Genomic DNA, 11002 nt, shown 5'->3' with positions numbered 1-11002 from the left:
GTCCGTCGAGTCGGACAAAGAGTATGCAGTATCGGGTAACCTTCCCAGCAGTGGATTGGCTTCCATCTACTGTAGTGATGCGGAAGGGTTTCTTCAGGAGGTGGGTTTTGATATTGTGCTTCTTTACGAAGGTGTCACAAATAAATGTTCCCCCAGCCCCTGAGTCGATGATGGCTGTTGTTGCAACGGTTTTCGTACTCGTGGAAGAGAAAAGTGTCACCAGGACACGGAATTCATTTTCTTTTCCTACAGTATGAGTACACAGGATATCTAAGGAGGGGACGCACGTTGCTTTTGCGGTCCTCCGCTCTAAAAATCCTCTTCTCCTTGGAGCCTGTTGGTCTCCATGTCATCTTCGGAGGTTTCGTCATCACGCTGGTCTCTACCAGTCGTTACCGGAGTCTTTCCTTTGGTATCTTTCTTCTCTCCACGTCATATCTTCGGGTGGAATCTGGGATCGTTGGCTCTGTGGCCATGCTCTTTGCATGAGAAGCAAAGGCCCTTCTTGTAGCATTCGTCTTTCTCTGCCTGAGAGAGGGTGCGGTCTACGTCCATAGTGTTAGGGTCTCTGGACGATGAGACATTAGGCTTGGGGTAGTACTTGGAACCGCAAGGGGCGTATCGGGTGTGTTGGTTGCGGGAGTTGGCAGAGACGGCCTTGCTCCTGCGGTAGTTAGCGTCGAGCTGTACCGCAGAAGTGTACCACTTTTCGATAGTGTCAGGAAGTGTCTCCTTCCTGTAGATTGCTTCGCGAAGGCTTGAGTTCAGGCCTTTCTCAAAGAAGTGTGAGAGTGTCACGCCTTCCTTGATATTGGCAATGGTAGCCAACGTTTTGAACTTCGAGATGTAGTCCGTAACGTTGTTTCCCATTCTGAGTTCGGCGATTTCGGTGAGGGCATTCACCTGCTTATCAACGGGTTGAAATGCAAGGTTGAATCCTTTCTCGAATTCTGCGAACGTTCCGAATTTCGGAGGGTTGGTGCTGAAAGCTTCGCGATAGAAGTTATCAGCCCATGCTTTAGCGCTGTTCTTTGTCATTAATGACAGGGCGACGGACACCATGATCTGCTCGCTGCAATAGACGGTGGGGTTGATGAGGAAGTACGTCTTTAAGCTGTAGAGCCATTGTTGTGCGTCGTCGGTGTTCCCATCGTAGTCTGTTGGTGACCCTGCTTTGAGTTCAGGGGCACAAACTACGACGGCGGTGGAGGAGGATGGGTTAGACATTCTTGTCTTCAGATTGGCGCTAGTGTTTCGGGGAGGTACTTTGTCTGGAAAGTCCTCTTCAGAAGTCAGAGTGTTTCCTAGATCTTCTTCGTCGTTCAGTCCCTCGTCTGAGTGGTACTGCTCTGTTGGTGAGGTGGGAGAGCTAAACTGTCCGTCTACCTCTTCTTCGTCAGGATCTTCCTGATTCGGGTCGCGCTCCCAAGAGAACTTGCATGTCCAGGGAGTGGTCGTCTTGTATCTGTTTCTGTCCTCGATAGGTGTCGAGGGCTAGAAGGTAACTTGAATCTTTTGTTACGACTTGGATGGTATCTGTTGGCGACGCTCAAACAGAGCTTGTGTCGTCAACGGTCTGTGGACGTCCTTGGGCTAGCCCAAGGTTAGGGGTCGTACTTGGCGTGTCTTTGGCAAGTACTGATTTGACGCCTATGTCCAAATCGGGTAGCTTATGTCACGCGGGTGCGAGACGATAAGCTATATCGGCCTAGGCTTACGACACCCGAAGGTTAATCGTAAGGATCGTCGTTAATTAGAAGGACAGAAGTCCGACTAGTTAACAGGGGCTTTGCTCGTCGACGAAGTCGATGAGTAAAGGTCGAGACTATAGGCTTATCCGCGAAGAGCAGATAAGAAGATAGAATATAGACTGCTGGCGAAGCAGAAGGATCACTCTGGTGAGAGTAGGAGGTCAAGAACCAAGTAGATTCAAGTTAGGGAATATGGTACATGGTAGCGAGTTTATATAGAGGACAGGGGACGTATTAGTGGATGATAACTCGTACTACCGGGAGAGGCAATCGGTAAAGGGTAAGACCATAATAGGAAGGCACGTTCGATCTAGGTAGAACGTGCTGGATAAGAAAGTGAGTCAAAGATCAGAATGAGAAGTGAAACACGCAGGGGCACGATCGTGCAACTGCGGATCTAAGTATAAGTCGCATGTGCGACTGCGCACTGAGTCAGAGATCAAGAAAGGAAAATAGGGCAAAGGGGATGCGTCATGCATCGTGTCATAGGTTACCGTCCAGACGGTAAGGGTCAGGGGACTGTCCGCAGGATCAGTCAGGTGGTGAAACGGAGCATGGGTATGCTTCGTCAGCGAAAGGATCCAGCCAAATGTACTGGCTTTGCTGAAGTGACAGGTAGAGGGCGAAAGGGAATGCGAGGATGACGAGGATGACAAGGGTAAGGTCGGGGTAAGGGTATGATGCGAGGGCTGATACGAGGAGGATCAGGAGAAAAATAGTAGGGGCCCAAGCGTCTAGATGTTCTTGTAACAATATTCTACAATGTTCTATGGTACGATTCCCTTTTCCCTTTTATGATTGGCTAGTAGTTGTAACTCAGTTTCAATCTCAGTTTCAATAGTTGTATATAGGTAGCCCGTCTTGGTCGATAGTTCCTTAGTTCAAACCTCTTGTATCTACACTGTAGCAATCCAAGACGTCCTTGCTCATTATCCTCTTGTTGTGATAACCTTAGTCTGAGTCCTAGTCTCTGCCTAGCGTTAATTCGTTATTGGGTTGTGACAGGCATGATGCATGTGGCGTGAGGCAGGTAGTAAAATGTTTTTCATTTTGAAAAATTTTGTTTTGGAAAAAGAGAGGGAATGATTCATGATTAGTATGCAATAGATGACTTTGTAAACAGTAAAAAACTGACCTTGAAGTCTCGCTCATTGTCTTTTTTATTGTGCTCCGCCCAGTACACCTTTTCTCTTGTAGTTTCTAAGACCTTTTCATTGATGTTAGACAAGTCGTATGGGCCAACTGACAATTTTGCCACAATGTGCCATCATTTGCGCTGCTCCGCTTGGTAGGTTAACAGTGTCTTTTGTGCTATTGGGTCTCATAAAGAGCAAAGCTTGTGTACTTGGATGTTTCTCCAAAAGAGAGCCATCATCCTAACCCTGTCCTCCGGCCAGTCAGCTTCTTCCATCGCTGTGAGGAAACGAGGATAGGCTTGGCAAAACTCTTCGAATGGCAAATCTTCATCGTTGATAACTGCACAAGAGTTGCGCGTTGAAGCTGATGATACCCAGGCTATAGACCTGTCTGCTAACATCAAGAGGATCATAGCATCATCATCCACTGTTTTCTTCAGATCGCCTTTATCTAACTTTCGAAGAGCATAAGAACAGGGTGTAATTGTTACGACTTGGATGGTATCTGTTGGCGACGCTCAAACAGAGCGTGTGTCGTCAACGGTCAAGGACGTCCTTGGGCTAGCCCAAGGTTAGGGGTCTTACTTGGCGAGGCTTCGGCAAGTAAGATTTGACGCCTATGTCCAAATCGGGTAGCTTATGTCACGCGGGTGCGAGACGATAAGCTATATCGGCCTAGGCTTACGACACCCGAAGGTTAATCGTAAGGATCGTCGTTAATTAGAAGGACAGAAGTCCGACTAGTTAACAGGGGCTTTGCTCGTCGACGAAGTCGATGAGTAAAGATCGAGACTATAGGCTTATCCGCGAAGAGCAGATAAGAGGATAGAATATAGACTGCTGGCGAGGCAGAAAGGATCACTCTGGTGAGAGTTGGAGGTCAAGAACCAAGTAGATTCAAGTTAGGGAATATAGTACATGGTAGCGAGTTTATATAGAGGACGGGAAGCGTATTAGTGGATGATAACTCGTACTACCAAGAGAAGTAAACGGTAAAGGGTATGACCATAATAGGAAGGCATGTTCGAGGTGAGACACGGGCGAGTCCTGAACGTGCAGATAAGAAGTGAGTCAAAGATCAGAATAAGAAGTGAAACGCGCAGGGGCACGATCGTGCAACTGTGGAACTAAGTATAAATCGCATGTGCGACTGCGCACCGAGTCAGAGATCAAGAAAGGAAATGGGGCAAAGGGGATGCGTCGTGCATCATATCATAGGTTACCGTCTGGACGGTAAGGGCAAGGGGACTGTCCACAGGATCAGTCAGGTGGTGGAACGGAGCATGGGTATGCTTCATCAGCGAAAGGATCCGGCCAGATGTACTGGCTCTGCTGAAGCGACAGGTAGAGAGCGAAGGGGAATGCGAGGATAACAAGGATGACCAGGGTAAGGTCGGGGTAAGGGTATGATGCAAGGGCCGATACAAGGAGGATTAGGAGAAAAATGGTAGGGGCCCAAGCGTCTAGATGTTCTTGTAACAGTAATGGCCAGGTCATCTGAAATGCCAGTGTTAAGAATTGGAATATACTTGTGTTTGTTTTTCTTCCTTTCTTCCTTACGTGCGGCGTCCTCTTCCTCAATTCGAGCCTGGTCCAATCTCTCTTGCTCTTCTTCGTCCAAACATTGATGGTGAGCATGCTGTTCTTGATTGTTCTCTACTTGTTGTTGCCATAGAAGTTTTTCCGTATTATTGTTAGCTTCCCAGATTGTCCTAAGCAATTGAATTGCTTGTACTTCGGTGACATTGTCGTTAATGAGCTGAGCGCACATGTTAACGTAGTCGTCCAAGGCGTAGTCTGGACAAATATTGAAGTTAGGATTGTTACAAATTCTTGGCATAGTTAATAATGTAAGTAGCACGAATATGTGTTGCAACGAAACGAGAGTGTAGTCGAGCAGTAGAGGACTTGCAAGTACTAAGTGGTAGTATGAAGCAAGAAGGGTGAAAAGCCTCTGAAAGGTGAGTCGCTGCATAGACCTCATTCTACGTAAGTTTTCATACCTCAAACTTTCTTAGAATACAAGTGATGCTGCCACTTGATAATGCCCATTCAGATGCTACTGCAGACTCCTGAATAGCATGGTCATCTTTTGTGATGTGAGCAATAGTTGGATATTGAATTGAGTGATGCTTTAAAAAAATAATTGTCAGCTTCAAGTTGCATGGAATATTAAGGATATGAGGGAAGTGAACTTACATCCCACCACACTACTATGTTCTCAACATCCTCCAGTGGTGCAGCTAAGTAGCCTTCAAGTTCCTGATGAGGCCTTTGACAAGCGGTGTCGTGTGAGATGTGAGCTTTGATTGCATTGCGCATCCAGCTCTGGCCATAGAAACCTTGACGTGTGAGGGATGGTACAGTACTAGTAGCAGAATGTGTCGTCATGGCAGATGAAGGAGGGGCATGATAATACTGATCAAACTAGATACTAAGTTAGTGTGCAGACAATTTATTGAGAGACCCATGGACTTACCACATCTTTGAGCTGTTTCACTTCATCAGCAAAGTCTTGAGATGCCCATTTTGCCTTAGTGTAGGCAACTTTGTAGTTAGGGTTGAGCACTGCATGAAAGTAAGAGTGTCATCAAAATGAGAATGTGTGAATTAAGAATTGGGATGTACCAAGGCAGATGAAGTAGACATCTGTGTCATATGTCTTGCAATACCACTTATGAAGATTGTCGAGGCCGGATGTGATGGATGCCAAAAGTCCATCAAATGCTGATGTGCCAGCCATGCATTGAAGAAGAGGAATATAAACTATGAAGAAAGTTGGTGCTAAGCTAAGAAAACACAGATAGTCCTGGGCGTGAGTGAAATGTCGACCCAAGGGCAGCTGTCTGGGTAAAGGGAAACCTCTCTTATAAAAAGAGGGACACCAAACTAATACTAGGGTAATAGGACAAAGGAATGCACAAAGTGCAAGGTGAGAACGATGTGAGATGCAGACGCGCAAGTGCGAATGGTGAAGGGTGAGATGCGCAATGCGAAGGTAGCATGCATGAGCTTGAGCAAAAGGCAAATGAGCGAGAGAGACGAAAGAGAGACAAGGTGAGATGACTGTTAACACCCCAACTAAGGTTGGCTGATGCTAAGGCGAAGGACTAACAACTAATGCACAAGACTTAGATAGTCACTGCAACAATGAGTAAAATTTCCTAGTATCTAAGGACACAGAGAAAGTGGGTGGAAAATCAACCAGGAATATAGAGTAGAGGGATAGTATATGTAAAATAACCAAGTGTCGCTAGACATGCAGGTCCAATGTGATGAGCCGAACAGGCTATAAATAGTACACAAGATATGTAATAGGGTCTCGGCAGTGCATGTAGTGCAAAGCCGAGCATTAGCAAGGGAAAACAATTAATCAAAATGAGAATATAGTGTGAAAACACACCAATGAACATCTAAGGACATGGGGAGGATAGACAAGTGTATGGACGATGCGAAGGCAGATGCGTGGTGCATGTGAGATGTGAGTGGCTGTGCATGGAATCTGCGAAATAAAATATTGTGCGCTATTGTGCAAGACATATCATTTGGATTAGGGCTGGAGTTTGTAAGGGAAGTGTCTGTGGAGATGTGAGTCTGTACACCAATATATGGACACATGAGTGCGAAGGGCAAAGGGCGAGATGTGCAATGCAAAGGTAGTGCGCGAGCGAGAGCAAAGTACAAATGAGTGAATGAGACTAAAGAGAGATAAGGTGAGGCAACTGATAAGACCCCAACTAAGGTTGGCTGATGTTAATGTGAAGGGTGGAAAACTGGTGTGTGAGACTTAGATAGTCACTGCAATCAATGAGTAAAATTCCCTTGTGTCAAAGGACACAAAGAAAGTGGGTGGAAAATTGACCCAGAATATAGAGTAAAGGAATGGTATATGTAAAATAGCTAAGCGCTGCTAGGTGCACAGGTCTGATGTAACAAGCTGAACAGGCTATAAATAGTATGCAAAGTATGTAACAGGGTCTTGGCTGCACGCAAAGCACCAAGCTGAGCATTAGCGATGGAAACCAATTAAGCAAAATGAGAATATAGTGGGAAAATGTACCAATGGACATCCAAGGACATGGGAAGGATGGACAGATGGGTTTGCAGACGATGAGAGGATGGACGCACAATGTGTGTGAGATGCGAGTGGATGCACATGGAACCTATGAAATAAAATATGTGCACTATTGCGCAAAATGTATCCTATAGATTAGAGCTCGAGTTTGTAAGGGAAGATGGAGAATTTGAGGGAAGTGTCTGTGGAAATGCAAGTCTCTACACTGTCTTCCTCAGTCGAGGATCTCCCACATTGATGGAAAACTATTGGGACTTGGTGTATGAGAAGGGGATTCAAGGGCATGTTGGCTTCAAGTCATTTTTATCTGAATTATATTCACTAGGAATTTTCAGGTATTATTTGCAAACTGAACTCAGTCACGGTACAAATGTAGCTCATCTAGAAACTACTTCAACGTATATCCCAGAAACCCAAGAGTTCGAAATAAACTCCCCAAGTCTTATGAGCACTAAATGGTGGATCAGCACTCTGGGAAAGTTTGCAACTCATGGTGTTGTCCAAGCAAAGTTGATCTTGCCAGATGGAAAGGATATGGGACCTCATCTCTTCTTCATGCAACTGCAGTCATTAGGTTTGTCCAGGCATTACCTGATTTATAGCAATACTAAATGCTTTTGCAGAGGATCACAAACCTCTCAAAAAATCACTATCAGTGACATTGGTTCAAAAGCTGTGGGAGGTAAGTGAAATCTCAAGTCTTTTATAATGCCTTGTTTGATGTACTCATGACAGGCATGGCTGTGCAAGATCAGGAATTCATGATATTTGATCACATACGGATACCCAGAATGAACATGCTTTCGAAGTTTGCTGAGGTCATGATAGATGGTTGCTATATCCATCCTCCTCACGCTATGGAGGAGTAATTTTCTTTAATTGGTCCTGACAGTGATATCACTGACATGATGTGCCAGATGATGTATATCAGGGCAACATCTGTTAATTCTCTGCACCTCTGCCCAGCAGGACTAATGATATAATATTTTAGCATGATATCATCAGCTTGATGGACCATAGCTAAAGGTGGAGCTCCAAGATTTTGTCTATAATCTACTCCACACTAAATGATGTCATACTAATAGCAAGCTCAAGCTGTGGCTTTGTTTGGCCTGAGCTAATGGCTTTTGGCTGGCTTTGGCTCATGGCCTTGGCTTGAAATCTGGCGAGCCTGAGCCTCCTCAGGCCAAGCCAAAGCTAGGCCAGAACATCACTAGAGCTGAAAAGATTTACTTAATGCTCATAATACAAAAGGGAAAGCACATAGAAAATGCTGGTGGAACTAAAGTCTCATTGCCAGTGTTGTTTAGCATCATCAATATCAGCACAATCATGTTGGATTGTCCAGCAGTAGGATATTCACCAGACAATGCATAGAACATTGCATAAAGTGTAGCTGATATGTGAATTAGCATGACCTTGTCTAGAATGAAAGAAAACATGCGCACTTGCATACTGCCTAGTGTCAACAGACATGATGATGTTATCAAGCTTGAGAATGGAAGTTCCAGATTTATTGAACAGGGGAATGTAGTGAGTAACATCTTTTGTGTAAGTCCAAATGATACTGTCTGTGGTCAGCTCTGGAGTTGAAGTGCGCCAGACTATGATATTCAATATCAGTCTTTGTCATCCAATGCATGACCATCAAAGAGAACTTACTTTCTGTGTTTTGAAATATGAAGATTCCAAGGCAGTCGTACTGGGTCTCATTTGATGTTACTATAAAGTTGAGTGTTACTACTGCCCAGGAATGGACCGGGATCCCAAGCCGGATGAAGTGTTGGAGAGCAATAGGATGATGCTCATGGCATTCTGTGAAAGCAGAGATCAGTTAACAAGGATCTTCAAAGATCTAATTAGCCTGCATCACCTTGCACAGGTTCATGAGAGGGTTCTTCCTGTGGTGGAATCCTTGTTGGATGAAGTTGACCAGGCAGAGGCACAGTCTGGTGAAGAAATGTAAATACCTGAATACTTGTAATTTCCCCTTTCCTTTGATTACACAATACAGTGATCAGTTATCAAAGCCTACATATAAGAATATCTGGTGAGGAATCATCTGGTGAGGGGTGTTGCAGAAGTGAAGTGAAACACCTGCTAATCTTCTTCCATTCATTGCGGCAGTGCCTGCCATGTCCATTTATTTTGGTGGTGCCTGCACTGGCCAGCTCTGCACATAGCCTTCAGTGAAGCGCCGGTTCTATTAAGCAGATTTCGATTTCCATACTACTTCTACAGAGCATTGACCACGGAGCAGTACCTGGAGTAGCCTGCTCATGGGATATCCACAAAATTGTGAACATCATCCCTCATATACCAGACCCAGGCTGTATGGTTGCCATCGGCCATATCCAATCCATGCCTAATAATTCACCCTGATCCGGGGACCATAGAACCTGCTGGGTAGACACACTCAATGCCTAGATTTGGCATCTTGATGGTTGCTACTCCATAATTGCCAAAGGTGGTCATGACATCAAACCATTGGGGACGTGATAAAGGATCACGATGCAACAGCGAACGCCGGTTGCACATGATAGTGAGTGCTGTGAATACAGATGCCCACTCTCTGAGACAATTTCCTATTTTGTCTAATTTCTTGTCAGCTGCCCAGAGACCCAAGGCTAGTTTTGTTGCCAATGATGACCAATAGAGGTTAGGGTGCATCACTCTTAATGCAGCGGCGATGAGCGCCACCAGTCTCTGCATTGCCTGACAGAAAGACTATCCATACTCTTCAAGAGCCACCAAGACATGTGGATAAAATTTTGGTGCCTATGAGAGTGGGAATGAATGCTGATAATTATGAGGCATGACTCACCAGGTGACCTTGAAAAAACCATGCTGGGGACAGATTGATACACCCCGGAGTGCCGCCACTTTCACTAGGATAAAAGTTTGAAGAATGGGTCCTCCATTTATCATTTGTGGCGGCGCTGCTAGTCACACTTCTAGCCAGTGGAACTGACATCATTGCAGTAGCTGCCACCATGTCATTCTAACACAGTCAATATAATCATTTGGCAATTGAGGATAGCTTACCTGTATGGCCAGATCAATTGCGCCGGGAAGATACCAGAAGACAATGATACCAAACTTATCACACACAACAGTCGGCCGATCAAGATGGATCTGGTTGTCAGGTGGATACCGGGCAAGAAGCCTGTCTTCGCAAGCAGGGTTGATGCCTTTTTCCATCATGTGCAGAACATCTGCATACCTGACTATATCTAAATTGATAGTGACTAATATTGATGAGATTAAAGATCACATAAGGCGCTGCCAAAAGAGTCATACCAGGGTTCCGATAGGCATCAGCGAGGGTATTAGCCAGTTTTGAGCATGCCATGAGCATGACAAAATCTAGTTCGAGTGGGGGAATAGCATTGGGCCATCTGCTGATCAGTGCTAGGAACTGGCAAGAGACATATTCACTAGCAATATGGGTTGTGGCCAAGGCCCAGTCAGGAGGAATATGAATCATAGCTTCCATATAACATACTAGTCATTGTACTTATATGTCTGGCGGCAACCCGGTTACATAAAATACCACATTGATAACATGAGGATTGATGTAAGGAGGCATGTGTACTGCTCATTGTCTTGACCTACCCGCCCTTTTATGAAATCGGCGAAATCTGGTTTGCTGAGCTGGTGTTTGATGCAGAAAAGGTAACAGCGTAAGCACCGCCGCAATTAGTAGACAGTGTTGCCGGCAACTTTAGATTTGTGAATAGGTGTCGGCGGAAGCCAAAGCAGAGTAGCAGCTGTTTAACAGCATTTCCTCAACATACTTCCTTGCCGGATGTTCATGCACGTGTCAGCCGCCGCCAGTGAGATTTTATACCCGGTGGTATTATGTTTGGCCATGCCACAGGCCTTGTACTATGTCACCAGCATGCATGTAAAAAGTGAGGTATTCCGTGGAAGCATGGGGCAATTATCTCCAGTGACAATCTATACCTTGCAGTATCATGTACTGCATTGCCACAGAACATGCACTATGTCGCCGGAATGTATAGTACTTAGAGACATAT

At 45.2% G+C, this 11002-nt stretch overlaps 3 protein-coding genes across 3 annotated transcripts; 1 reads left to right on the top strand and 2 right to left on the bottom strand.

Moving 5' to 3' along the window:
* Positions 1 to 7286: 7286 nt before the first annotated feature.
* EDB93DRAFT_1062440 (acyl-CoA dehydrogenase/oxidase) lies at positions 7287 to 7535 on the top strand (the record flags this gene model as incomplete). Its single annotated transcript, XM_041444850.1, has 1 exon — positions 7287 to 7535. A coding segment is annotated over one exon (249 nt), but the record flags the coding sequence as incomplete, so codon positions are not given.
* A 903-nt stretch (positions 7536 to 8438) lies between these two features.
* Positions 8439 to 8724, bottom strand: EDB93DRAFT_1055246 (peptide-N4-(N-acetyl-beta-glucosaminyl)asparagine amidase A; the record flags this gene model as incomplete). The annotated part of the gene is made up of 2 exons (XM_041444744.1): positions 8439 to 8566; positions 8625 to 8724. Coding segments are annotated over 2 exons (228 nt in total), but the record flags the coding sequence as incomplete, so codon positions are not given.
* A 611-nt stretch (positions 8725 to 9335) lies between these two features.
* Positions 9336 to 10449, bottom strand: EDB93DRAFT_1255661 (uncharacterized protein; the record flags this gene model as incomplete). Its single annotated transcript, XM_041453818.1, has 5 exons — positions 9336 to 9636; positions 9700 to 9740; positions 9787 to 9963; positions 10008 to 10210; positions 10263 to 10449. The coding sequence occupies 5 exons, from the start codon at positions 10447 to 10449 to the stop codon at positions 9336 to 9338; spliced, it is 909 nt and encodes a 302-aa protein (XP_041302368.1).
* Positions 10450 to 11002: the final 553 nt, after the last annotated feature.

The sequence above is a fragment of the Suillus bovinus genome, assembly GCF_016758785.1.
Source record: "Suillus bovinus strain UH-Sbo-P2 chromosome Unknown EDB93scaffold_98, whole genome shotgun sequence".
NCBI lineage: Eukaryota > Fungi > Basidiomycota > Agaricomycetes > Boletales > Suillaceae > Suillus > Suillus bovinus.
Note: the sequence above shows the minus strand (reverse complement) of the source record. Positions and strands in the feature narration are given on the sequence as shown.